A 27,488-nucleotide genomic window follows, 5' to 3' on the forward strand; every position below is an offset into this window, starting at 1 on the left:
CTATGAGTATCATGGTTTAGTCTTTGACTGATAGATCCTTTGGGTGGTTTCTACATTTTTGTGATCACAGACTATGTTTTGATGAGCTCCTCGTGCTTCTGTCTTTGCAGATTTAGGTGAACATTTTTTAAACGTTTTAAAAATAGTATTTTTAAAGTGGCATTGTTAGATTGGCATATTTCCACTTAGGTGCCAAAGTGTGTCTCAGAGTCAGGATATCTTGCATTCAGCAACATGGAGGAGCTGACCTCTGTCTTTGCCTGTCTGAGGGGCAAAGCCTGTCCCTTCAAGAGCCTCCACTTACTCTGCATACTTGTTCGTGGTGAAACTGAGTGTCATTTATGTTCCATGGATTTAGTTTGTTGTTTATTGTTGTGTGTAAAATATGGGATTTTTTTTTTAAAGAAGCTTTATTGTAATTTTTTGTGCTAAAATATTTTTTTAAGATAAAAATTTATAGTTGCAATTGTTAAAAATTTTTTTGGTTGTGTTGGGTCTTAGTTGCTGTGCGTGGGCTTTCTCTAGTTGCAGCAAGTGGGGACTACTCTTCATTGCGGGGCTCAGGCGTCATTGCAGTGGCTTCTCTTGTTACAAAGCACAGGTTTGGGTGCACAGGCGTAGTTACTCCACGGCATGTGGAATCTTCCTGAACCAGGGGTCAAACCCATCTCCTCTGCATTGGCAGGCAGATTCTTATCCACTGTACTACCAGGGAAGTTCCAGTTTTAACCAATTTTAAATGCCCTCAGGGGCATTGAGTACATCCATATTGTGCCCCATCACCGCCATCATCTCAGAACTTTCTCTTCTTCCCAAACTGAGCCTCTCACTCCCCATCCCCTGGCCCACATCCTATGTTCTATCTGAAGTGATTACTCTGAAACCTGGTGAATAGGTTCATATAGTGACTGACTTTTAGTGATTGGTTTATTTCACTTAGCTTCATTTGTGTCCTCAAGGCTCATTCATGTTGTAGCAGGTGTCAGGATTTTCTTGCTTTTTAAAGCTGAGTGAGGGACTGCCTTGGTGGTTCAGTGGCTAAGACTCTGAGCTGGGGGCCCAGGTTCCATCCGTAGTCAGGCAACTAGATCCTACATGCCGCAGTTAAAGGTCCTGCCTGCCATAATGAAGATTGAGGATCCCGGGTGCCACAACTAAGACCTGGTGCAGCCAAGTAAATAAATAAAAAATAAATATTAAAAAAAAAAAAGCTGAATGGTACTCCATTGTATGTATGTATAAACCACATTTTGTTTACTCTTCATCTGTCATGACACTTCTGCCTTTTGGCAATTGTGACAATTGCTGCTATGAGCCTTGGTGTACCTGTTCAGGTCCCTGTTTTTACTTTCTTTTAGTATAAACTCAGAAGTGGGATTTCTGGATCGTGTGTTAATTCTCGGTTTACTTTTTTGAAGAACCTCCATACCGTTTTCCAGCAGGCCACCACTGTGCAAGGGCTCCAGTTTGTCTGCATCCTCGACAACACTAGTTATTTTCTGACATTTTCCTAGTAGCTGTCCTCATGGGTGTGAGGTGGTAGCTTATTGTGGTTTTCACTGGCATTTCCCTGATTCATGATGTTGAACATCTTTTCGTGTGCTTGTTGGTCATTTGTATCTCCTTTTTGGAGAGATGTCTGTTCAAGTCATTGGCCCATTTTTTTCAAGAACTTGTTTTTTTGGCTGTGCTGTGTGGCTTACGTGGAGAGGAGGTAAGAGATCCAGAGCAGCCAATGCAACATCAAAGCAGAAGAACAAACCTGGAGAATACAACCCAACTTAGAGACTTCTTATAAAGATACAGTAATGACGACAGTGTGGAAATGGGGAAAAAAAGACAAATTGGTCAACAGAACAGAGAAGCCAGAAATAGTTCCACAATTGTTTCCCCCTCCAAGGATTGAACCTGGGCCTTTGACAGTGAAAGCACTAAGACCTGACCACTGGACTGCCAGGAAGTTCCCTGGGTGGTTTGTTCTGTTGAGTTTTAAGAGTTTTCTTTATATTTTAGATAACAATTCTTTATCCGATATGTCCCCTCTAAATGTTTTCTCCTGGCTGTGGCCTGTCTTCATTCTCTTTAAAGTGTCTTTCACAGACAGAAATTTTTAATTCTGATGAAGTCCAGCTTATCAGTTCTTCCTGTCATGAATTGTGCCTTTTATGTGGTATCTAAAAAGGTCATTGCTAAATCTCAGGTCATGTCCGTTTTCTCCTATGTTATTGTCTACGAGTTTTATAGTTTTGCATCTTATTTAAAAGTCTGTAATTCCCCCTTCTTTTTTAAAAACTTAAACTGCATATAGCATACTAATTTCTAATTTACTTCTTAATTAAATTAAAAAAATTTTTTTAGCTGCCTCATGTGGCATATCAGGTCTTAGTCCCCTGACCAGGGATCAAACCTATGTCCCCTACATTGGAAGTGCAGAGTCTTAACCTCTTAACCAGAGTCAGGACCACCAGGGAAATTCTGTGGTTCCTTTTGAGTTAACTTTTGTAAAGAGTGTAAAAATCTGTCTCAGTTTATGTTTTGTTTTTTAATTAATTAATTTTTGGCTATGCTCTGTCTTCGTTGCTGCTCAGGCTTTTCTCTAGTTGTGGTGTACAGGCTTCTCATTGCAGTGGCTTCTATTGTCAAGCACAAGCTTTAGGATGCTCAGGCTTCAGCAGTTGTGACACATTGGCTCAGTAGCTGCAGCTCCTGGGCTCTAGAGCACAGGCTCAGTAGTTGTGGTGCGCAGGCTTAGTGGAAGCATGTGGAATCTTCCCGGATCAGGGATCAAACCCGGGTCTTCTGCATTGGGGCTGATTGTTTACCACTGAGCCACAAGGGAAGCCCTTCAGTTCATGTTTGCATGTGGGTGTCCACTTGTTTCGTACCATTTGTCAACAAAGATTCTTTCTACATTGTGTTGCCTTTGCTCCTTTGTTGGACGTTGTTGGCTGAACTTGTGTGGAACTATTTCTGGCTTCTCTGTTCTGTTGACCAATTTGTCTTTTTTTCCCCATTTCCACACTGTCGTCATTACTGTATCTTTATAAGAAGTCTCTAAGTTGGGTTGTATTCTCCAGGTTTGTTCTTCTGCTTTGATGTTGCATTGGCTGCTCTGGATCTCTTACCTCCTCTCCATGTAAACTTTAGAATCAGCTTGTCGGTATCGCAGGTAACTTGCGGGGATTTCGACTGGGGACACGTTGAATCTCCAAATCAAGGTGGGAAGAACTGACATCGCGTGACAGCACTAAGCTTTCTGACGTGAGCACGAAGACTCTCTCCATTGATTTAGTGTTTGATTCCATTCATTAAGATTTTGTAGTTTTCTTCTTATAGGTCTTGTACGTATTTGTTAGATTAATTGTCTAGGTACTATTAACCCTGAACTTTGTGGGGTTTAGGGGCATTGGCCTGTGTGCACTCAAGGACTGTCCATATGGGTGGTCCCGCGGCAGTGGGTTCAGCTGGCTGCAAACTGCATAGCACTCTGGTACGTGCTGAGGGGGAGAATCCAAGTGTAAGTGGACCCATGTAGTTCAAACCTGTGGTAAGGGTGCACTGGGTTTCACAGTTTTGGGTGCTCCTCTAAGTATTGTTGTTTTTACTTTTAGATTCCGAGTTTTCCCTGCTGGTGTGTGGGATAGCGATAGGTATTAGATAATCCATTACCTACAAATGAAGGGAGTTTGATTTTTTCCTTCTCATTGCATAAGTTACCTGCAAACAAAGGGAGTTTTATTTTTTCTTTCGTATCACTTTTCCTTTCATTCTTTTCCTGTCTTGCTGCAATTTTGGTAATTTTTTACCCAGGCTTGTGTGTGTGTGTGTGTGTGTGTGTGTGTGTGTGTGTGTGTGTATGGTTGTCATGGCAACTTTAAGACTCACAGCTTTTAAAAACAATTAATTAATTTTTTGGCTGTGCCAGGTCTTAGTTGCAGCCTGTGGGATCTAGTTGTCTGACCAGGGATTGAACCCCGGCCCCTGCATTGGCAGTGTGGAGCCTTAGCCACTGGACCACCAGGAAAGTCCCTTGTGACTCACAACTTGAGAGAATACTACAGTGAATTGCTGTGTGAAAATGTAAAGAACTCTTGACTCCTGGGTTTCACTTATTCTTGGATGGCCTCATGTTCAGTTGGGTTTTCCCCCTGGGACTTTATGGTTTCCTTTTTTTAATGTAAGTTTTTGTTCTGTGTAGGTGAAATTTGCTCATTATTATTACAAACTATTGTTTGAGTAAGTTGTTTTCTTTCTTTAAAAGTTTCTGTGTCCACTGATAGTTGGGATTATGGGAAGGGGTTTAGGGACCCTCCAAGGACTTCGTTCTAGGCATTCCTGGCTCTGTCCAACCAACTGGGCTTGGCCTGTCTTGTAGGTGTCTGACTCAGTGAGTGGGCAGACTGTGGTCGACCCCAAAGGCTATCTGACGGATTTGAATTCCATGATTCCGACCCACGGAGGGGACATCAAGTGAGTACCCCGGAGGGCTGATGGCTGGGTAGGCTCAGGTTCCTGGGAACGTATTGGATTTTATTTGAAAAATATGCAGCCAAAATGTGGCTATTCTAAGAAAGAGTGGGATTGATTGATTTTCCATTCAAAGTATGTGGATGTTAAATTTGTAACAGGTAACATTCAAAACCTATGTGTATGCCAAACAAGGGAGCAGTTTGCTAATTGTCTCCCATGCTTCTGACCTAGTCCTGGTGCTCGGTGCCTGTGTGCATGGAGGTGCAGTAGGCTTGGGAGGGTGCCGACCAAGTTCTCACTTGGTTTTGTCACCAAGGACATCTGATATGACAGTTGGATGTTGTGTCCATGGGGGTGCCTCCTCTGGCCAGGCCCATACACAACACGTGGCAGTCTGACCCTGTGCTTTCTTGCCTGCACAGTGACATCAAGAAGGCAAGATTGCTCCTCAAGTCTGTTCGGGAGACAAACCCTCACCACCCGCCAGCCTGGATTGCATCAGCCCGCCTGGAAGAAGTCACTGGCAAGCTGCAAGTGGCTCGGAACCTCATCATGAAGGGGACGGAGATGTGCCCCAAGGTAGGGACCCTCCCTGAGGTTGCACCACACCCTTGAGGGGCCTTGGCATCTAGGCTGCGCCAGACGCTGTGGAAGTGAGCTGGACTTAGAGGGGATTCTTTGCCCCCTTTTGGTGTTGAAGCTCCAGGCAGTGGGACGGGGAGGGGGGAGGAGGGGGAAAAAGCAGGAAAGGGCTTTTCTTGGTAATTTTCACTTGGAGTGAAAACTTGACTGCCACTTGTTCAACAGATGACCTTAATGATAGATAGCAAGACTGGTCAGCCCTTCCCCCTTCCTGATGTCAGAACCTGGAGGTGGGCCTCACAGGGGCCGTGATGATGTGGGCCTCACAGGGGCCATGATGATCAGCTCTAGAAAATCCTGAGACCCTCAGGACTACAGGCTGACTGTGAAGGCTGGGGCACCCTGACAGTGAGAGGCATCTTGTGAATTCTTCCCCCAGACATGAGCATTGATCCGAAACTCCCCAGCAGATACATGACCGCCTGCCTGTGTGTCCCCACCTTGTCCATGGGGTGACTTCTTACCCAGAGGGCTGGCTGTCCTCACCTCACAGTGTGGTGATGTGTCTTTCCCATGCACAGGTGTGCTGTAGTCACATTCCCACGTGTAGGGGTTTCAGGGGGTCTCTGGGGCAGGCGTGCCTATGGGTCTGATGAACGCAGCCCCTCCTGTTTCTGAGACTTGTGTGTGTCCTTCAGGGGTGCCTACCACCTGGCCAGCCTGACATACCTCACCAACCTGCTCTTCTGTCCCACAGAGTGAGGATGTATGGCTGGAGGCAGCCAGGCTGCAGCCTGGGGACACAGCCAAGGCCGTGGTGGCCCAAGCTGTCCGTCACCTCCCACAGTCCGTTAGGATTTACATCAGAGCAGCAGAGCTGGAAACAGACATCCGTGCCAAAAAGCGGGTTCTTCGTAAAGGTGAGCTTCCCTTAGGGGCCTGGCAGGAGTGGTGCTGCCGAGCTGCATCCCCGAAGGTGAAGGGGTGCTGCCTCCCTGCCCCGGTGCTGGCCAAGGGAGCTGCCTCGCCACTGCTCTGCTCAGGCTCTGCTGGAAGGGTTCGAGAGTGGTGGATGTTTTTCAGGCTTTATTTCAGGCTATGTTGGTCCCGCCCTTGGACAGTCTTCAGGGAAACTTCTGGTTGCGGTGCTTGGGCTGGGACCTCACACCTGCCACTTCCTGCTACATGACCTTGCGTGGGGGCAGTTGCTCTGTGTCCCCGGTGGGCCACACTGTGGGCCCGCTGTGCCAAGTGAGGGAGCTGCTTGAAGCAGCTTCATAGGTGCTGGCTGTACTGTCCCTTGCCCCTGGCAGGGAGGAGGTGCCACTTGGTTCTGAGTCTTTACTGCCTGGGTGCTCACACTACAGAAGCACGTTAATTAGCTCCTTCCTGTCTTGTGACGCTCCTGCAGGGCAGCATGTTGGTTTATGTGCCATTGGCTCATGTCACTGAACGGTTTGCGCATCAGGGAAACTGAGTCCACCCGGGAATCACTGCCAAGACGGAGCTTCTGTGGGTAGTTTGTCTTTCATTATTGCAGAAGTGAGCAAAGAACAGTGTTGCTCCTTGACTGGAGCTGAGGGGAGGTGCTGCTGGTGACACTCATTCCAGATTCAGCACCTGCTAGTCAGAGCCCTGACCTGGAGTAAGCCTGTGCTGATGGCTGGCTCCCCCTGAATTGTAACATGGGTAAAATAGGTGTGTTTTATGGAGTTGAGGGTGGCTTGTAGTGGGTGGTCTGAGGTGTGTGTTGGCATGAGCCCTCGGAGGCACTGGGGTTGTGGACTGCAGCTTCTGACGCTTTACTCTGTGTTTGATGGGGCCAGGTGGTGGCCACCTTGTGTGTGACCCTGAATGTGCTTGAGTATGTGTACACTCCAGTGTGTTGTCCTCTCTTGGGTCTGGTTTCTTGATTGCAGCCCTGTTGCACTTAAAATGAGGCTGGGGTGGAAAGTTAGCACCTGTCTTGGTTTGTAAAAATCAGCTCATCCCTTTTCAGCCAGGAAAATAGTTCTCTAATGACAAACACAGTAAACTCTGGGTAATTAGCACTATTTGTTCAGGAATGCTCTCCTGAATTTCCCCTGCCACAGCATGATGGATGGTCAGGATGGCTTTGTGGCCACTCCCTGTTCACCCCCAGATTACCTGGGTTCACTTCCAGTTGGCTTCAGATTTGGAGAGGGAACTAGGCCTGGAAGGGGGCCGCCAGGGGGTGTCGAGTGATTGGTTTCCAGGCTGTCTGGGGTCTCGAGGGCAGTGGGCCCCCCTGCTCTCCTTTCCCTCAGGCTTCCCCAAAGTGGGGAGAGCATAGAACCCTCAGCTGGCCTCTGCCCTGCTCTGCAGGCATGGTCCTGACTTGACCCGTCATCAGAGTGTTTCCACAAACAGTGCTCTTTCTCCAGGTGCCGGGGGCACAGCTGGAGATGCCTGCTTTAGCTCCAGGGAACCCTGACGCTGCTGTGGGAAGGATCTGATGTGTGGAGACTGAGGACAGTTCCTTCCATCAGTGACTGGGGTGGACTGTGTGCTGGCCCTCAGTGTCTGTGTGAGCTCTGGGTTTCAGCTAGTGCAGCCGGCGTCCTGGTCCTGTGTTAGGAGAATTTGAGCTTCATGTGCTGCTCTGAGGCCTGAGACCTTAGGTGACTGAGTGGCATGGGGCGGGTGCTTGACCTCAAACTGTGTGTTGTCATACGTGAGGACACACGTGGGCCCAGCTGCAGCTACTTCCCATGGGCTGCACTCACGATGAAGGTATCAGCTCCGTGTTTCTATGCTGGTTATGCAGGCCTGGAGTGTGAAGTGGTTTTGTCCCGAGACAGTGCACTCTTAGCTTGCAAGTAAGCACAGGGGCGGCAGCACATTTCCCTTGCTGGGCCTGCAGGCTCTCTTAATTCAGACTGCTCCACTCCTGCCCGGGCCGGCCCTTCCTGTCTGGCAGGCCACAGCTTCTGGTGATGACCTTGACCCAGCATGGTGGCTAGTCTCTGGGCAGTACCCGGGTGAGAGCTGGACTGCTCAGTGGTAGTCTGCTTTAGCTCCAGTCCTGTGGGCTATTGATAAAATGCCAGTGGAGGAGTTCCCAGTCTTTCCTGAGAAGTGGGGACAGCCCTGGGTGTTATGCCCATCACTGGGTAAAATTAATGACCCCCGGTCCACTGGAATGCAGTGTGACCTTGCAAAAGGGGCAGGCGAGGTAGGAGGTCTTCTCCTCTGACATCACTGCTGAGGGGCTGTCCCCTTGGTAGTCTTGCTTTCTTGGGCTGCTTCCTGGTGACTGTCACTCCGGGAAGTGGGACGGCACTGCCAGGCCTCAGGATGCCCGGGGCTGTGGTTTCAGTCTCCCCTCCCTACATGGTGGTAGCTTGGTCTCACCATAGGGGTCAGGGCTCATGTTGCCAGCTAGGCTGGTCCAGCAATACCTGGAGGCCTGAGAGCTGGGTCAGCCTCAGCCTCCGTTGTATGAGAACTGTGGCCACAAATCTTGGTGGAGACATTGTCCCTTGGGACAAGACCTCTGGATGGTCGAGTTCCAATGCGTGGGGAGAGGGACCAGGTTCCCCCAGGCACAGTGACATGTAGCCCGGGGCTGCTTGCCTGTCAGAAGCCCTCCTGGCCCCTGGATCCTGGCAGAGTGAGAAGCACCTCTGTCACCACATGTGGCCTCCTGAGAGGGTCCCTCATCTGGCACCAGCCAGTGCTGGACTGAGTGACGGGTGTGGTCAGGCCTTCGAAGCCCAGGGACTGAGCCCTTGGCCGCACCTCTTTTGCAGGCTGTGGTGGCGCTGTGATCCTTGCAGAGGCCTGGGCCCCAGCCTGGGGTGTTGTCTTCCATGGCAGGTGGTTCTGGAGTGGCAGCTTGCTTTTTGTCATAGTGGGGAGGTGCCTATCAGCCCTGGACCTTGGGAACCTTTGAAACTGACTTGGGGTAGGCCCTGGGGGTCCTGGGGTGTCTCCCCTCCTCCAGCCCAGTTGTCTAGAGCGTCTGAACATGTACTGCTTCCTGCTCAGGAGCCAGGGGGCTGTGTGGCTACCTGGAGCCACTGCAGTCTGGTTTAGCTGTGGGAAAGAAGGGGCACCCGTTTGCAGGGCCTGCAGCGGGGAAAAGAAGGGGTGCCCCGTTTATAGGCCTGTAAGGGAGGGGAGCTGCTTCCACTGGAGGAGGAACATGAGAGACTGTAGGTCCACTGATGCTACATCATGGAATCTAGTGTCTTGTTTCCCACGAGCTTGGCCCATGTGTTTTCTAGAAAGAAGAGTTCCTTTGGGTGCTGTTCTGGCTTCTTGCCTTCATCGGCTCTTAGTCACCGTCACTCCTGCCAGGAGCTGCCAGAGGCCTTGCCTCATCCTCCCCAGTGCCTTGCTGTGGGGCTTTGTGTTCAGCTGTCTAGTGTTTTGGCCTTTTTGGTAAATTGCATCTGAAGGAAGGGCTGTGCTTGTTAAACAGAGATTTGAAAGTTTCTGGACTCCAGGATGTCTTGGCCTCTCCTGCTCGCTGCCCTTTCCCCACCGCACCCTGGGGTGCAGCACGTGGTTCTTTGCTCTCGCGTCCCCTGGGGTGCAGGGAGGACCCTTACTCTGCCTACCTGGGCAGGCGTGGACCCCAGAGTTGTTGGCATGTTTTTTCCCCATGGCTCACCAGTGGCCTGCAAGGCTGGCCCTTCCTGGGTGGCAGGTGCCTCGTCTTCTGATGCTGATCTTCAAGTGTGAACAGGAGTGAGATGATGCACAGCCCTCTCTGCCACCTTGCTTGCTGATTCAGGGCGTCTGTACTGGTCTCTCTGGTGTCTGTCTAGACCCAAGGGACTCATGTGAAGTCCAGGCCTGTCCCCCGGGCAGAGACCATCTGGCCGTGCTGGGAGCCGCATCCTCTGTGACACAGTGTCCTGCTTTCACGTCCCTTTTTCTGTGACCTGGTTTCTTGTTCGACCTTTCCCAGCCCTTGAGCATGTTCCAAACTCAGTTCGCTTGTGGAAGGCGGCTGTGGAGCTGGAAGAGCCAGAAGATGCTAGAATCATGCTTAGCCGAGCTGTGGAGTGCTGCCCCACCAGCGTGGAGGTGAGTCTCCCACCCCGAGGGGGCCTGAGCCTTGAGCTCACCAGGGCGAGCTCTGTGCTGAGCACTCTCCTGCAGGGAGCAGTCCTTCTGGTTCAGCTCCAGGTTCGTCAGTGGGACCTGAGGGTGAAGTGGTGGAGAGGGGGGTGCTTGTTTTCCCAGCTGGGGGTGGCTCTGCCTCAGAGCCACTTGGATTTCTTGAGTTTTAAATTTCTGGTTCATAGCATTCTCTGAAGTGACTTTTGGTCGTGGGTCTATGATGTCCAGCCTGTCTTTAATTATCTTATGTGTGTTGTGAAATTCTCCAAACAAAATTAATCTTAATTTATTTACATAAAAATAAATAGAGCTCATACACATTTTTGGTGATGAAATGTTGAGAATCAAAAGCTGGGGTGTGAGAACTCCAGGCAGCTGAACACCCGAGCCCTTTCAGTTTGTGAGGTGACAGTCCTGTCCTGTTCACCTTCTGTCCTAATACTGTGTACCTTTAACCAGTGATTGGAATGTGGGACTGAGGGCCTGTCACCTAGCCACTAGACTAGGTCAGTCAAAAGTGTAACCAAACAGCTTTCGGATGCGCGGGAAGTGCTGCCGCACATGATCCTGGGCCCTGTTTACATGGTCCTTGAGAGCTCGTGCTGCATCCCGTGGAGGGTGCCTCTGACTTGACGGGTCTCTCTGTGCAGCTCTGGCTCGCCCTGGCAAGGCTGGAGACCTACGAGAATGCCCGCAAGGTCTTAAACAAGGCCCGGGAAAACATCCCTACAGACCGCCACATCTGGATCACGGCCGCCAAACTGGAGGAGGCCAACGGGAACACGCAGATGGTGGAGAAGATCATTGACCGCGCCATCACCTCCCTGCGCGCCAATGGCGTGGAGATTAACCGTGAGCAGTGGATCCAGGTGAGGTCAGCAGGTGCTGTGGTGTCCGCTTTAAGCACGGATGCCCTCCTGCTCGTTGGAGTCCCTTGGTGGGCCAGGACTTTGGGGTGGCACCTGAAAGATGCGTCCTCACACTGGCAGGCAAAGCAGGCATGGGGTGGCCTCTCTTGTCATCGCCTTGTGGCTTCTGTGGTGTGAAAGCCTGAGCAGCTCAGGGGAGACTTTAGCATTTTGACAGTGCGCTTAGCCCCACTTTTCCAGAAGAGAATATGGTTTAAGAGAGAATGAGCTTTAGTGCATCTGTCACTCTTCTCAACTATGGCCAGCCAGGTCTCTGAAGGTGTTCTAACCCAGCCACCAGGCCAGGTGCACTCTCCTGCCTCCTCCTCCCGCTGCATGAGCCATTGCACGGGCAGCCAGGAACAGTGCCTCTTTACCTGCATCCACCTCGCTCCGTTAGCAGGAGCCCTACAGCCAGCCCCTGTGCTTCACCATTGCCTCTCAGCTTCGGAAGAGGGCCCAGACCCTGCCCCTCCCTCTCGTGCCCCTGCTGCCACTGTTCTACTTACCCTTCTCCCAGTGGCTCCTCTGCTGCTCCGGGTGTCATGGCTGAGGGCACCTCCCTCCCCCCAAGGAGAGGGTGTCGGGATGCTATGTCCTGCTCCTGGGCCCCTGCCTGAGGGCACCTGCCTCCCCCAAGGAGAGGGTGTCGGGATGCTGCATCCTGCTCCTGGGCCCCTGCAGCAGTACTGTTTTCTGTCCTTCCTGTGGTGGGCATATTTTAAAATTTTGGGTGCAAGGCCTCATATATACCCCTGAAGTCTCATCGTCTGGATTCAGCCCCTTTATTAATATTTATATTTGTTCAATGCCATCTAACCATATCATTCCCATTTTGACATTCTCATACCTTTGTGTGGATCCAGTTTCCAGCTGGTGTCTTCTTTCTTCTGTCTGACGGACTTTGTGACCATTTTTTACAAGCAGGCCTGCTGGTGTTCAGTTCTTCCAGCCTTTAAATGTCTGTAAAGAGTCTTTACTTCATCTTTGTTTACTTCATCTGATGAAGGAAACGTCATCACGTTTCCCCTCTGTGTGGAGCTCTAGGTTGGCAGTCTTTCCTCTCAATGTTTTTTAAAGACACTGTTCTTGCTGGCCTTGTTTCCAGTGAGACACCTGCTGTCATCTTTGCTCTTCTGTACATACGTCTCTTTTTAAAAATTTTTAATTAAATTGAAAAAAATGTTTCTAACTTAAAAGATTTAGAAATGCTTTTAAGAATTTTTTTATATCATTGGTCTTGAGCAGTTTGTAATTTGCTTTGTGGTTTTCTTCATGTTTCTTGTGTTTGGAGTTCAGTGTCTTAAATCTGTGGATTTCCAAATTGTATCAAATTTGGAAAATTTGTGTCCCCTGTTTCTTCTGTTCAACCTCTTTCAGGTATAATTACCTGCACATTAGGCTACTTGAGCTGTCTTGGAGCTCATGAAGAGCTATTCATTTTTAAAATCATTTTTGTTTTATTTTTAACAGTTTATTAAGCTATAGTTAACATTCTGTAAAATTTCCCCATTGAAAAGTGTACAATTCAGTGAGTTTTAGTATTGTATATTGGGTTATCTTTTAATTGTTTATTATCTGTTACTGAGTTGCAAGAAGTTTTTACATACTAGGTACAAGTATATAGTCTGTTATCAGATTGCATGATATACAAATATTTGCAACCATCTGTGGGTTGTCTTTTCACTTTGGATGTGTTGCTTGTAGCACAAGTGTTTTTTAATCTTAATACAGTCCGATTCATTATTTTGTTTTGTTACTTGTGCTTTTAGGTGTCATATCAAACTTTCTGTAACGTGAGGTTATGAGGGTTTGCTCCTCTGTTTTCTAAGATTTTTATTTTTTTGGTGTTTACATTTAGGTCTGTGATCCATTTGCATTAAAAGTTGAGCTTCATGCTTTTATAAGTGCAGGCCCATCATCTGGCTCTGCTGGGTCTCCCTGCGCTGAGTCTCCCCCCACAGTCCAGCGCTGTAGAGAACTATGGTCCTGTGTGTGCGAGTTCACTTCCAAGTCTCTGTCCTCACTGGGCTGTGCGTCCGTGTTGTGCCAGCACCACTGTGTTCTGCATACTGTGGCTTTGTAGGAAGCTTTCAAATCAGGAAGTGAGTCCTCCTGCTTTGTTCTTTATAGATTGTTTTGGCTGTGCTTGGTTCTTGTGTTTTCAAATGAACTTTAGGATCAACTTGTCAGATCCTGCAAAATAGCCAGAGGGGATGTTGACAGACACTGCATAGAATCTGTAGATCAGTTTGGGGACTATTGCCTGCCTAATAGTAGTAACTCTTCCAGTCCGTGGGATGTCTTTCCATTCACTTAGTTCTTTTAAAACTTTTTCTGAAAAAAAAAAACATGTATTTCTTTAGTTTGGGGAGCTCTGCTGGGTCTTTGCTGCTGCACGTGGGCTTTCTCTAGTTGTGGTGAGCGGGGGCTCTTCTTTGTGGTGTGCGGGCTTCTCACTGCGGTGGCTTCTCTTACTGCACAGCATGGGCTGCAGGGCTCAGGGCTTCAGTAGTTGCAACTCGGGTTCTTGAGCACAGGCTCAGCAGTGGTGCACGGGCTTAGTTGCTCTGTGGCATGTGGGATCCTCCTGAACCAGGGGTCGAACTTGTGTACCCTGCATTGCAAGGTGGAGTCTTAACCACTGGACCACAAGGGAAGCCCCTAAAATTTTTTTCGATAGTGTTTTAACATACTACTATTGCACTTACTTTATGTATTCTAAAGTGTTCTACTATTTTTCATGCTGTCATAAATGGATTTTTTTTCTTAATTTCATCTTCAGGTTGTTCGTTGTTAGTATATAGGAGTACAGTTGATTTTTAAATATTGATCTTATGTCCTGCAAAATCATTTGTTGTAATACTTTCAGTGATTCTTTAGGATTTTCTGTATATTGAATCATGTTGTGTGCAGATACAGGTTTACTACCTTTCCAATCTGGATGCGTTTTAAAATATACATGTATATATGTGTATATATATATATATTTTTTGGGCTATGTTGGGCCTTAGTTGCAGCACACAGGATCTTCCATTGCAGTGCATGGGGCTCCTCTCTAATTGTGGTGCGTGGGCTCAGTAGTTGCCACATGGCATGTGGGATCTTAGTTCCTCCACCAGGGATTAAACCTGTGTCCCCTGTATTGGAAAGCAGATTCTTAACCACTGGACCACCAAAGAAGTCCCTGGATGCCTTTATTCCTGTTTGATTGCCCTGGTTAGGGCCTCAGGACATGCTGAAGAGCAATGGTGAGAGCCCGCTCTGGTTCTGGGAGACATCTGGTCTTTCCTGTCGGTGTGATGTGAGCTCATCCGCTCACTGATGCTCTGATTCATCTTATATGACTTCTGTTGCTTTGTCCTCACGTTTCACTAATCTTTTCTTCTGTAATGTCTCGTCTGCTGTGATTGAGGACATTTTTCATCTCAGATCTTGCCTTTTTCACCGACAGGAATTTTGGCTGTTTTAAAACCCTTCTTTGACCTGTTTCATGTTGCCACACAGCAATTTGCCACCTGTGGATCATGGTTATAATAGTTGTTCTAGTGTCCTTGTCTGGGCCTATCGGAGTTGATTTTGGTAGATGTTCTCCCCTCATTATGGATTGTCTTTCCCTGATAACCTTTCATTTGTCGCATTTTCCCTTGTTGGGTGCCGGGTGCTTTTGTGCCTCTGTGAACGTTCTGGGCTCTGGTGTTGGAGCTTGGTTCTGTTACTGAAGGTGTTCTGACCCTGTGGGTCTTGCCTCACACTTGCTGGGTGGGACCAACCGCAGTCAGTGGGGTAGGTTGGAACTCAGCCCTCTGTAGAGGCGGCCTCTCCAGGTTTCTGCTCAGGGTCCTGTGTCTCCTGGGGGTCTCCACTTTGGCTGGTGGGAACAGGTGCTGTCCTGGACACACCTGTGTTCTGAGGAATGCTCCTGCTCATCCTTTTGGACAGTTCTTTCCCTCCCTCCTATGCTGGTTTATGCTCAGTGGAGACTGGGGGATGCTGTGCAGACTGGCTGCCCGGGCCGTCTCCCTGGGCGGCTCTCCTCCCTTGTGCCAGGTGCTCTGTGCTCTGCCCCCAGTGGAGGGCTGGCCTGGGCCACCTCCTGAGCCTTTGGCCTTGGCTCTGCTCTGCCTGGGATGCTTTTCCCTTCACAGCCAGGAAAAGGGAAGCCTGACTCAGCCTGTCCCGCCAGCCTAGGGTCTCTCGGTGATGGCAGTAGCAGGGTGCTTCTTACTCGGTTAGCCATTGCAAATGGTGTCCTGGCGCACCCATCATTTGGCATGAATGGGAATATATTCCTTAAAACACTTTGCTGGGTGAGCCTCTGTGAGTTTTGTTTTGATAGAGAACTTGAAGTTGCCCTCGATAGAGATTGTCCCTGCATCCATCCCATCTCGGCCTGTGTCTCCATGTTGTGGTCTGATGTTTGTGAGCGAGCCCTGCTCTTTGCCTTGCTGGCCCTGCCTGCCCGCTATGCAGGAGGCTCAGGACACTTGGTGTCTCATCTCTGAACCATGGCTGTTCTCTGCTCATTCCGAGGATTGTTCTTCTGAAGTCTAGTGCTTTTCTGCTGAACACCCTGCCCCCTGCCTGCTGGAGCGCCTCAGTGGCTGATCTCTCCCCAGGCTGTCTCGCTTTCCTTGTGCTGGGCTCCATACCCCCAGCAGGTCTGTCTCTTGGGTTAGAGTGGCTCTTCCTTTTGCCCATTTTGAATCTGAAGCCAGGCTGACAGTACGAACATGTGTGACAGTATGAGATGTTAGTCCCACTGCTTTGGAACTTTCCTGTGGCCACCAGGTTGCCTACTCTAGCACTTGGTACACATTAGGTGCTTCTGTGATATTTGTTAAATGGATAGGTTGGGGGTATGGAGCACTTACCTGCTGTGAGGCAGGAAATGATGTTTCACAGTGAGTGGCAGCGTCGGGGACCCTGAGGGTTCCAGCACCCTCAAGGCCCGTTCCTGCAGCCCTCTCCCTCGGGCCTAGCGTCTGTCTGCCAGGCCTCTGCAGCTCTGGGCAGTGAGTTCAGTTCTGTGCCCTCTTTCAGGATGCTGAGGAGTGTGACAAGGCCGGGAGTGTGGCCACCTGCCAGGCAGTTATGCGTGCTGTTATCGGGATTGGCATTGAGGAGGAAGACCGGAAGCACACGTGGATGGAAGATGCCGACAGCGTGAGTGTGGCTAGTGGGAGTGTGCGTTGTGGGGAACGGGGTGTGGTTTGGAAATCTTTCTGATCTGCTGATTTTTAAATACAGTCACAACTGTAAGGTGCATAGTTCTCTATTAACTGGGGTCTGCTGCAGAGGTGGGGTGTGAGCACTCACAGCCCTGACCTGGCCCAGTTCCTATGCTTTCCCAGCTCTTCACCCCTGACCTCTGGATGTCCCCTACCCCCATCTCTGCTATAACCTGCATTTCAGAAAATAACTGCATGTGAAGCATGCACTTTGAGGAGACGCCCTTGAGTGGTGGTCCAGAGACGAGATTATGGGCTCAAGATCGATAAACATATTTAAAGCTTTTAATACCTTAAATGTGGTCCTCTCTTTTTAATAGCCTTTTATTTTAAAATAATTTTAGACTTACAGAAAAGTTGCAAAACTGTGTGGAGAATTCTTTTATGCCCTTCACCTAGATGCCCCCACATTTACCGATTTCACTACATGCCTTTTTCTTCTCCACATGTGCACATGCTTGCTCACACGTGGCCTTTATTTTCCCCAAAGTGTTTGAGACCACATCACACATGTGGTGAGCCTTTTCCACTAAATACTTCAGTGTGTGTTTCTTTAAAAGGAACCTTCTCTTGTGCAACCACAGCACAGCTATCAGACTCAGGAGATCAGCGTTGATTAGGACCAGGATGTAATCTGGGGCCTTATTCAGATCTCACCGAGGGGCTCACTGAATGCCTTTTGGGTTTTGGTGGAGAAACTGCCCAGGGTCACATGTGCAGGGTCCGTGGCCCTGAGTCTGGGTGGGGGAGGGACCTTTGATCCGTCATCATTGTTCATGATTCTGGCTTTCTTGAGGGCACAGACCCCTTGGTTTGGTCTCCACACTGTGTCCTCACAGCAAGTTCTCCTCTTTGCGGGACTCTGTCCCGCTGGTGGGTGGGGGCACACTCAGCTCTGAGTAGCTCAGGGGTGTCTGCCAGCTTCCTCCACAGGAGGCTGCTGCGGACCTTTGTAACTCATGTTCTGTGGGGAGACCCTGAGACTGCATAAACGTGCCATTTCTCAGCAAACTCGGCCCTCTTGTTTGCACGTTGGTTAGTGCTCCTTTTGGCCTGAGTCAGTTACTACTGCAGGATGTGTCAGGTGCTGGTTTCTAAATATCATGGCACCTGCGTTTGATGAGAGATGCTTAGTTGGACTCCTGCCGGCAGAGCTTTCCTTTCTCCCTTGTCCACTCGGGTGCTCACCTCGTCCTCTGGTCCCTGGACACAGGCTGTGGCTGCTGTCTGTCTGCAGCTCACGTGGCATCTCATTTGTAAGCTGGGTGCCTTGTGAGCACTAACGATGCTCTAATGTCAACTGTCGTGGTTTAAAAGCTTTTTGTTATGTGACATTAAGACAGAAGATTGTGAAGGATGACCTAACAGTCTCCTGCAATCTCTACCCTCGGAGTAGATCGCCAAACGGGCAGCAGAACCCAGCTCCTTCTGGTCGTTGAGCCCTTTTAATTCTGAGTGTGGGCTTGAACTCCATGCCCCTCTTTACTTACCTCATCTCTCTTGACAACATGGGGACCTCAGTGGGTGTCACCCTGCAGATGTCAGACTGGGGAGCAGAACCCTCAAGCCCTCTCAGACTTTCTCCTGTTTCTCTGTTGTGTCTTTGGGTTGGAGCAGGCCTGTCCTCAGCGCTGTGTGGCCTGCAGAAGGAGCAGAAGCCCTTGGTGCTCAGTATTACCCCAGGGGCAGGCCGGCCCACCAACCCCCTGGAGTCCTACCTACTGTACCACGGAAGCCACAGGGTCTTTGTAACGGGCTTCCAGGGCCTGGGTCAGGAGTCGTGGGGCGGGTACCCCTCCTGGGTTGGTGGCACCCAGCCCCCTCACTCCTGTCCCCAGCCCCCTCACTCCTCTCCCCTCTCTCTCCATCTAGTGTGTGGCCCACAATGCCCTGGAGTGTGCCCGAGCTATCTACGCCTACGCCCTGCAGGTCTTCCCTAGCAAGAAGAGCGTGTGGCTGCGGGCTGCATACTTCGAGAAGAACCACGGCACCAGGTATGTGGCAGTCCTGCCACCCTGCTCTGAGCTGAGGCCTCTTATCCCCGTGGGTGGGTGAGAGCCTCGTTGGAGGTCAGGCCTCTGCAACGAGGATGGACTCTCCTGTGGCAGTTGGGCCGTTCAGCCAAGCTCTTTCTGGCACCTTCTGCGATAGCATTCCTGCTGCTGTACAGTTGAGGAGCCAAGGCACTGAAGGGCCCGTCTGCCTGCAGTGAGCTGGGACCATTGGGGTCCTAGGGCTTCCTGGGCCAGGGCTGGGGCCCGGAGGCCCCCCAGTCTGTGGGGCTCTGGCTTCAGCAGCGTGGGCGGTGCGGCATCTGGGCCTAGGCAGGCCTGTTTTTCATTTCAGCTGTGCTGGATTTGGGCTTGGGCTGGTTTTTGTGCTCTGAGGAGGTCCGTGACAATTTTATTTAATTGTTCTCTTTAATTGAAAAAACCTTTTGTGTCTGCTTTATTGGCTATAAGTGCTGATTGAATTAGATGTTGCAATTCAGTCAGCAGTTAGGTGGGCAGCCTCTGCCTGGAGCCTCTGCTGCACCCTCTGTGTTTGGGCCTTGCTGGTCCCACCTGGGCTGCAGCTGGGAGCATGAGGCCTCTGTTGCTTTGCTATTGTCTCACTCAGTCTCAGGCTTCTCAGGAGTCTTGCCTCCTGATGTTCCTGTCCCCCCGCCCCCACCCACACACCACCCCCAGTAGTTGCTCTGTATCTTGCAGTTAACTCCTTTGGGCACATTTTGAAATGACTGTGCAAGTTCCCCCAACTGTCCTGTCCAGAGCAGGGCCTTGCCCGCATGTCTTTGTCCCTGGGTTCAGGGGCAGTTCCCATCCCCCAGGTCTGGCGCCTATGGTGGGCCTAGGAAGCCGAGCCTTCTTGTGCTGGTGTCAGGCTTCTTACCACACAGAGAAACTCCGTGTGCTCACTCAATCTTGCAGAGACTTGAGGAGAACATCTGTGCCGGGGGTGTGCCAGGGTGGTGGGCCACACAGGGTTGGGGCTTCATACCTGAAACCCGGGCTTCTTGCTTGATAGTGACCTAAAATAACTTCCTTCCAGAAATAAGACAGTTTCTCTGGATGCCAAAGAGTACGTACAGGTTGTAATCTTTATTGGCGGATCTGTGGTTAGAGATGAAAAGGCCCCCGGCTCCCAGACTGCGAAGTTATCGCGCCTCTGGGACACCCGGCTATAAAAGGCTCCCTTGAGAAGCTCCATCAGACTCCGCTGTTTGAACAATGCGTGGCTTTGTAGCACCCTCCTCAGTAGTTGATTTTAGAGCCTTTATGGAGAGAAAAGATTTCCCCACACTCTCCCCATTGTAAAAGTCTGGTAAATCATTCACAGCATCGAACTTTGAAGCAGTAACTGTCTTTTCAGCGCTCGTGGCCTGGCTGCGAGTGGCCCGTGTGCTTGTGGTGACCGTCCCCCTGTCTTGCAGGGAGTCACTGGAGGCCTTGCTGCAGCGGGCCGTGGCCCACTGCCCCAAAGCAGAGGTGCTATGGCTCATGGGTGCCAAGTCCAAGTGGCTGGCCGGGGACGTGCCTGCGGCGAGGAGTATCCTGGCTCTGGCCTTCCAGGTGGGTGAGGGGTGCGCTGTGGCCCGAGAGCTCCAGGGTCCTGTGCCTGCCTCCCCCAAGCCCTTGCTGCATTATTGACAGGAGCTGACCTGAGAGGCTGATTATGGTCCGACCCAGGGAGTTTGGGTGCTCTGGGGGCAGCTGAGGCCCTGAGGGGGTCCGAGAGCAGGAAAAACGGCCCGGGTAATGGATACCTACCTCTCGTTTGCTGTCATTCAGTGTGACCCTGGGCTCAGTGTTCCACAACATAGACTCAGGGAGACAGGAAGGATGGGACAGCCAGTGAAGAGCCGTGTCCCCACACGTGTCCCCTCCTATGTGAGTGTGAGGATGTCTGGTGCTGCGGGAGGAAGTCCTGCCCTTGTATTTGAGCACAGGCATCTGCACTGGGTCCCACGTGGGCTGCCCGTTGCCGCCCAGGCTGTCAGTGGGTGGAGCTGTGTTTGTGGAGGGTGGCATCGTGGTTGGTGCCGGGAGCTCTGCGTTTTTCTCTGATTTTTATTGTCACATGGAACATCCTAATAGTTTTTGACAGCAAGGTTCAGTCAGTGGTTTCCAGCATGCTTTTCTGTTAACTGGAAAGACGATGTCACTCTGTGGTTTTCATCTAGGCTGGCATAGTGATGCCTGTCCCTGCCTGAGTGAATATGTGGAGGGGGCTGGCCTGGGTTTCCCTCTGCTCTCGTGTCTGTTTGGGGGCCCTGGGTGGAGGATGCCGCTGCTCTCCGAGTGGTTCTGGCCCTTCCCACCACCACCTGGCAGTGCTGCCTGTGTCCTGCCCTCTCCTCTCCTTACCTGTCTCTGTGGGGCTGCTTCTCAGGTTGGGGACATGGTCAGGCTGAGTGTGGCCAGCAGGTGACTGTGCTTTCAGGAGACTGGAGGGCACTGCCCACATGTCTGCTGGACTCTGGGTTGTACATGGCCTAGTCCCGACCCTGGGAACCCTCCACATATAGTCTGCGATAACCCGGGCATCCTTCTGTCCTTCCCACACTGACACACTGGGCGGCCAGCTCCTCATCCCCAGGTTTGGGAGCCAGCAGGATTGGTTGGGTGGATCCATGTAGATGGGACATGATTGAACTTTTGCAGTAGGCAGAGGGTGGTGACTGGCAGCACGGCCTGAGCGCTGCAGCTGCCACACATCTGTGCCAGTGAGGCAGGCCGGCTTGTTCGTGAGGAAGTCCACGTCCTGAGGCTCTGTTGCCTATTAGTCCAGGACATGCCTGCATCAGACTGTCCTGCTGCAGAGCACGGCACGGCACGGCCCAGTGCCTGGACTAGTTGCTTCCAACCAGGGGAGCCCTTGCCCCACTCATGGCTGATGCTGCTGTTCCTCTGCAGGCCAACCCCAACAGTGAGGAGATCTGGCTGGCGGCCGTGAAGCTGGAGTCTGAGAACAACGAGTACGAGCGGGCACGCCGGCTGCTGGCCAAGGCGCGGAGCAGCGCGCCCACTGCCCGGGTAAGCAGAACCCCCTACCCACTGTTAGCATCCCCCAAGGTCATGTGCTCAGAGCTCATTTGTTCACTCTTGGCTTTAAAATGCACCAATGTATGTAGCCGCAGTTTGTCCCAAAGACACGGGGCAGCGCTTGTGCTGAGCTCTCAGTGAGGCAAATGCCAGAGCCAGCCTGAGGCTGTTTGCTCCCCAGGTCTTCATGAAGTCCGTGAAGCTGGAGTGGGTGCTGGGGAACCTTGTGGCCGCCCAGGAGCTGTGCGAGGAGGCCCTGAAGCACTATGAGGACTTCCCCAAGCTCTGGATGATGAAGGGGCAGATTGAGGAGCAGGAGGAGCTCGTGGAGAAAGCCCGGGAAGCCTACAACCAAGGGGTGAGCCTCCACCCCACACGGGGCACCTCACCCCAGATAGGAGTTGTTGCAACCTGCTTGGGCCCAGGCTCAGGGGACCTGTGCTGGGCTCGAGGCCGGTCTTCCCTCACCCAGCCTTCTGCCCCTGCCAGGCTGTAACTGCTATACTCAGCAGAGTACGGACTACGGCCCATGTAAGGCATAGGCTCCTGAGTGCACACCCCTGTGCATATGCGTATGGCACAGCCTGCTCACAAAAATGCCCCATACACGTGTGTACGTTACAACCGTGTGCATAGTGACAGACCTGGGTGTGAAGTGGCTGGGTCTCTGAGGGCACACGTAGCCCTGACTCAGCTTGAGGTGCCGACACAGCGTCACAGACGCCCGCTGAGTCTTGTCTCTTGTGTCTATGGCTGCAGTTGAAGAAATGTCCCCACTCCACCCCCCTGTGGCTTTTGCTTTCCCGGCTGGAGGAGAAGGTTGGGCAGCTGACCCGAGCTCGGGCCATTCTGGAGAAGTCTCGCCTGAAGAACCCAAAGAACCCCGGCCTGTGGTGAGTTCCCGTGCCCCCAGGAGCTGACTTCGCTCACACCAAGTCCACGGTGCAGCACTTTCAGCTCAGGCTCCGTGGGAAGGTGCAGTCTGTGAGGAGTCCTGTTCCATCTGTGAGAGTGTTCACACGAGCCTGAAGATGGTTGGACGCAGTGTGGCTTGTGGTGGGATTGAGGGTGCCCGGGAACCAAGAGCTAACGAGGGGGCCTTGGGGTGGATGGTGCCAAGATAGCGGACTCTACGGAAGAGGTAATATCTGGGAGGGACCTTGAGGGATGAATAGGAGTTTGCCAGATAAACATGGCATTCTGTCCATAGGAGGCTGTGCACACAGACTCCAAGTGTGGGGCTTCAGGGTGTCAGTGCCGTGAGGTGCCCCAGCAGGCCTGTCTTTATCCTGCCCATCTTCACTCACACCTGAATGACCTCAGAGTCCAGGTTTATGGCCACCCATAGGCTTGAGGGTGGAGATCACCCACGTCTCCCTTCTCTGGTGGACGAGCTGCTGGGCAGCACAGACAACTCCAGCTACTTAGGCTCCTCAGGACCTTCTGCTTCATCAGGCTGCCAGTGGACAGTGCTCTACCCTGCCCGGGTTTCTCTCCGCAGGCTGGAGTCTGTGCGGCTGGAGTACCGTGCGGGGCTGAAGAACATCGCCAGCACGCTCATGGCCAAGGCCCTGCAGGAGTGCCCCAACTCTGGTGAGCACCCACCTCAGGCTGCGGACAGCAGGTGTCAGATTCAGCCACAAAAATTCCTCCGTTGTGCTTGGTCATTTAGATGATTGAACTCAAGTTTCAGTGTGGGCAGTTGGACTGCATGTTCTGAGATGTTACCATTTCTTTTTCTTTTAGGAGTTAATTTTTTACTATTTTACCCCAAGTCTGTAAATTAGTGCCTGTGCAGTATAAATAAATTTGGAGTAAAAAAAGAGAAGATGAAAATTGCTGTGAGTCCAGTACTTGGAAATCACTGATTTTAGCTTTTTTGTATTGTTATAATTTGTATTATTGCACAAAATCAAGTCATACTGTGTATTGTTTTGTCCCTTTTTTTTACAGTTGAAAATCCTGTGAGGATTTTTCATTATCACTGAATCCTTAACGATGAACAGTTTTTAGTGGCATCGTAGAATTTTCTGGGTTTATGTCAGATATATGGCCTCAGGCCGATCTCTAGGCTGGTATCAATCCCAGGTTTTCTTTCTGCATAAATCCTTGGTAGCACTTTTTGTTACTTTGTTACAGTGAATTCTCAGCTGTGAAGTTAGTCAGTGAGTGTGAAACCTTGGAGGCTGTTGGGACTTCCAGCCTCCTCGCCCCCCGGATGATGTCATGGCCTTGCCAGTGGGGCCCTGTGGCTCTGGGCAGGCCGCAGGGTGGGGGTTGGAGGGTATGGAGTATGGGGCGGCATAGGCGGCCCGGCCATGCGGGAGGCACAGATGAGGATATCCTGAGTCTTCAAAGGCCTCCCTGTGTGTGATGGCTGAGATGGGCATCTGCATGTCTGGATTTCAGGGGTCCTGTGGTCTGAAGCCATCTTCCTGGAGGCGAGGCCCCAGCGGAAGACCAAGAGTGTGGACGCCCTGAAGAAGTGTGAGCATGACCCCCACGTGCTCCTGGCTGTGGCCAAGTGAGTAGGGGTCCTGGTGGCAGTGCCAGTCCTCTTGCTGGGGTCTCCAGGTCCCCAGAACAAGGCAGTTTTCCCTGGTCATGACCCCTGGGAGGGTGGTCTCTTCTGGGCCCCTGACCCTCCTTCCCTTGTCCTGGTTCTTTCTCAGGTTTCTGCGCTCTCTGTCTCTCACACTTTTCAGTTTATTCCAACATGGGTCTTGGGTTGCAGGACAGACACAGGCCTGCTGACACTGGTACACGGAATTTAGGTTACAGCTGTGAGCAAGACCGTTGTTTCCATCGTGTTAGTGCCAAAAGCCAGACTGTTTGACCTGTGTAACCCTGGGAATAATCTAGGGCCCATTGGTCAGGCTCTTGGTGTGCCTGGGGATGTGGAGGCCACCTGTCCTTCAGGGTGCTGGCCTCAAGGACAAGAGGAGGTGAGCAGGCGACCCCCCACGGTCAGCTTGTGCAGGGTACTGGGCCCGTGGCTCCCTGGGGAGGTGTGGAGGGCCTTCAGAACCTCCTGAACCTTCTCTGTTCCCTTCTCAAAGGAGGACAGTGGCCTGAGAGGAGCGGAACCTGGTTGTGGTTGGGTGTGGTCAGGCTGGGAAGTGACTGGGCTTGGGGTGGAGGGCTTGTCAGGGCTCTGCCTAGGGCAGGGGGTGTGTGGGGCCAGAGGCTCCTGTGTGCTCTTGCTGGCCCAGCTGCTTCCTCAGTGCCCACCAGCACCTCCTCCCTGGCTGCTGTGGGGCTGAGGGTGCTGCGTGTGGGGCTTCCCACGAACTTCTGAGGCCCCACCTGGGTCCCCAGGGCTCCTTCCCTCTCGCCTATGCTTCCACCTCCTGCTCTACTCTGATAGAGCTGCCATAAAACCTTGTAAAAGGCTTTGTAAAGTAAACAGGTCCCTCCTTGCTGTTCCCAGGCTGGTGCTCTGTGTGCTGCTATCTGGGTTTGTGCTCTTTAAATCACAGTTTATCTGACACTGAGCAATTAAGAATACCACAAGGCTTAAAAAACAATCAAGCTATCAGGCATGAAATTACTCCCTTTTGTAGCTGAGACCAGCCAAGGCAGCTGCCTGGAGGTGCCTAGTGCACAGCTGCTCTGGAACTTGACTGCGGAGCTGGTGGAGCTGGCTGTCAGAGTGCCCGTCATGCCCTCTCCGGCACGTGGGGAAAGCTCCCAGGACCCTGACTCGGTTTCTGATGCTGTGGATCTTCTCCTGGGCCTAGTTTCAGGGGTCTGTGTCTGCTTTTAGACCAGGTTTTCAGTGTGGGCTTCAGCTCCTTCTGGAGATGCCTGGTAAGACAGAATGTTCCAGAAGGTGAAAAGGAGGAGCAGGCAGAAACTTCTCTTTCCCTAATCACAGCCTTGATTGAATTTTTTGTCCGATTGGTTACTTTCATCTCCCTATGTTTTACTCAGAGAAAGATAATAATTTCTTGCTCTGTGGGTGGTTTTCTGAGAAATGCCTTGGGTGGACATTTGAAGGAAGGAGGGTTTCAGATAGTGACCTGGAGGGGTTTCTGGGTGGCTAGGCCTCATCCCTTGGCACCCCAATGGAGCCTGAGCTCTCCAGGGAGAGGTCAAGACCAGCAGTCCCTGTGCCTGACTCTCTGCCACTGCAGCGGGTCACAAGGCTCGAGATCTAGCCCACCATGGAGCGGGCCAGGGTTGCCCCCAGCGTGGCTCCCGCGGCCCCAGAGCACCACCAGCACTGATCTGTGGCCACGTGGTCCCCCACTGCTGCTTCTCAATAGGCTATTCTGGAGCGAGCGGAAGATCACCAAGGCCCGGGAGTGGTTCCACCGCACTGTGAAGATTGATTCAGATCTGGGGGATGCCTGGGCCTTCTTTTACAAGTTTGAGCTGCAGCACGGCACAGAGGTGAGGCGCCTGCTGCCCATGACCCCCACCCACCAGTCCCGAATGAAGTGCTGGCGGCTGACACAGCTTCCATGGCTGCTTTCTGGCTGTAGCCTTGGAGTCTCAGCCTGAAATTTAGATGCTCGGGGGCATCTTTTAACAAGTTGGTTGTGATGGGGACTCCGGGCTGTGGCAGAAACAGGGCTGGAGCTGGAGGCCTGAGGGTTGTCTTTGTGTCACAGCCGTCCTGTCCTGCTGGACAGAGACTTTCCAGAGCCCAGCGCCCTCAGGGTCTACCCTGCCCCGCCTGATGTGGAAGGTGGGTCCTCTTTGGGGGGCGGGTGCAGGCACTGGTGTGAGGCCTGGTAGAGCACAGTGGGAATGGGTTGGTTCAAGCATCTGCGGTCCCCACCCAGGAGCAGCGGGAGGAGGTGAGGAGGCGCTGCGAGAACGCCGAGCCCCGGCACGGGGAGCTGTGGTGCGCCACGTCCAAGGACATCGCCAACTGGCAACGGAAGATCGGGGAGATACTGGTGCTGGTGGCGGCGCGCATCAAGAACACCTTCTGAGTGTCCTGCGCAGGGGTGGGGTTAGGGCGGGGGTGGTGGCCGTCCTGCTTGTTGATTAAAGGTTTTCTAGTAGTCGTGGGGTTCGTGGCAGCGGGTTTTCTCCAAATCCTACCCTCATGTGCTTTGACCATCCCAGTCTGGTCCCCACACTGGATAGGGCTAGCTCTCCAGGCCTCGTAAGAGCCTATGCCCCGCAGAGGAAGTGCCAGCAGAGCTGGGCAACTCTGTAAGGCTTTTTGGAGATGGAAGCAGGAGCTTGTGTTCTGGGTAAAAGCTGTGTGTGGAAACAGTAAGGGCCCAGCTGGCCAGGTGACCCCAGTGCCCCTGCATGTGTGGGTCTTCTCCCGCCCCAGGGGGTCTGTGCCTCCTGTCCACCAGCAGCAGGCTGTGTGCACCCCAGGAGGGTGAATTTCCTGAGTGCTCTTGGGCCTGGCCCCTGAGGTTCTACCACAGGATGGCGAAAAGGCCCTCGGCATGTGAGAGGGTCACTCCCATTGGCGGGGGAGTTAATTTTTGCTAATTTGTAGTTAGTGATTTTTACCCTAAAGCTCTTGGACCCATTCTTTCTCTGGATGGAAAATGCACTGGTTACCTGGAGACTTGAATATGCTTCCACCATGTGAGGACAGGAGGTTTCCTTGGGCTCTGGATCCCTGGGTTTGTGTCCAGTTGGAAACTAGCCAGCTCTCTGGGAAGCGGGTGTGTTGGCTGTGGGTGGAGGCATCTAGCTGGAGGTCAAGGGTGGTCCAGAGGCAGTGGGTGGATTGTCACTTGTGGTGACAAGAAGGGCGGTTGGCCGTTGTTCCCACACATTCTTGTAAGAAGTAATCCCAGAGGGGCTTCTCTGCCTCGTGTTGGAGTTAGTCACTGACCTGTGGCTGCCGAGGGTGGGGGGCACGCCCTCCCTGTGAACACCTAGGGCGCGGGCGTCTGCCTGTAGAGGACAGACCTTGCTGGGTCCAGCCCGGGGCAGGATCAGACTGTCCCTTCGTGGGCTCAGGAAGTGCTGGTGCCTCAGGGTGGTCTGAGACTGGAAATCCTTCCTGTCCTCTGTGAGGCCAGTCTGGACAGCCGTGGGGAGGTTCCTGCGTGTCTTCACTGAGCCTCTGGAGTTTCCTTCCGTCATTTTTGGAGGAAGTGGGAAGGGTCCTGCCTGTTGCCCTTCTAAGAGCTTGAAACCCAGCCTGTCCCTCCACAGATGTGGAAACTGAGGCC

General features: G+C 51.9%; 1 protein-coding gene across 2 annotated transcripts in view; it reads left to right on the forward strand.

Annotated features, from left to right (window-relative positions):
- The window catches only part of PRPF6 (pre-mRNA processing factor 6), a 34,733-nt gene extending 8,383 nt beyond the window's left edge, over positions 1 to 26,350 (forward strand). Inside the window, exons 7-22 of one of the 2 annotated variants that reach the window (XM_027559202.1) lie at positions 4,376 to 4,470; positions 4,893 to 5,049; positions 5,810 to 5,972; positions 9,992 to 10,110; positions 10,797 to 11,015; positions 16,098 to 16,220; positions 18,158 to 18,279; positions 19,719 to 19,857; positions 21,202 to 21,321; positions 21,512 to 21,688; positions 22,090 to 22,223; positions 22,832 to 22,923; positions 23,740 to 23,854; positions 25,599 to 25,725; positions 25,947 to 26,023; positions 26,121 to 26,348. In XM_027559202.1, the coding sequence (XP_027415003.1) occupies positions 4,376 to 4,470; positions 4,893 to 5,049; positions 5,810 to 5,972; positions 9,992 to 10,110; positions 10,797 to 11,015; positions 16,098 to 16,220; positions 18,158 to 18,279; positions 19,719 to 19,857; positions 21,202 to 21,321; positions 21,512 to 21,688; positions 22,090 to 22,223; positions 22,832 to 22,923; positions 23,740 to 23,854; positions 25,599 to 25,725; positions 25,947 to 26,015 (1,971 nt within the window). In that variant the 3' untranslated portion in view covers positions 26,016 to 26,023; positions 26,121 to 26,348. Of the gene's footprint in view, positions 1 to 4,375; positions 4,471 to 4,892; positions 5,050 to 5,809; positions 5,973 to 9,991; positions 10,111 to 10,796; positions 11,016 to 16,097; positions 16,221 to 18,157; positions 18,280 to 19,718; positions 19,858 to 21,201; positions 21,322 to 21,511; positions 21,689 to 22,089; positions 22,224 to 22,831; positions 22,924 to 23,739; positions 23,855 to 25,598; positions 25,726 to 25,946; positions 26,024 to 26,120 lie in introns of both variants that reach the window. The other variant, XM_027559203.1, reaches the window with a different exon arrangement.
- The last annotated feature ends 1,138 nt before the right edge of the window (positions 26,351 to 27,488 follow it).

Source organism: Bos indicus x Bos taurus, chromosome 13, assembly GCF_003369695.1.
Source record: "Bos indicus x Bos taurus breed Angus x Brahman F1 hybrid chromosome 13, Bos_hybrid_MaternalHap_v2.0, whole genome shotgun sequence".
Taxonomy (NCBI): domain Eukaryota; kingdom Metazoa; phylum Chordata; class Mammalia; order Artiodactyla; family Bovidae; genus Bos; species Bos indicus x Bos taurus.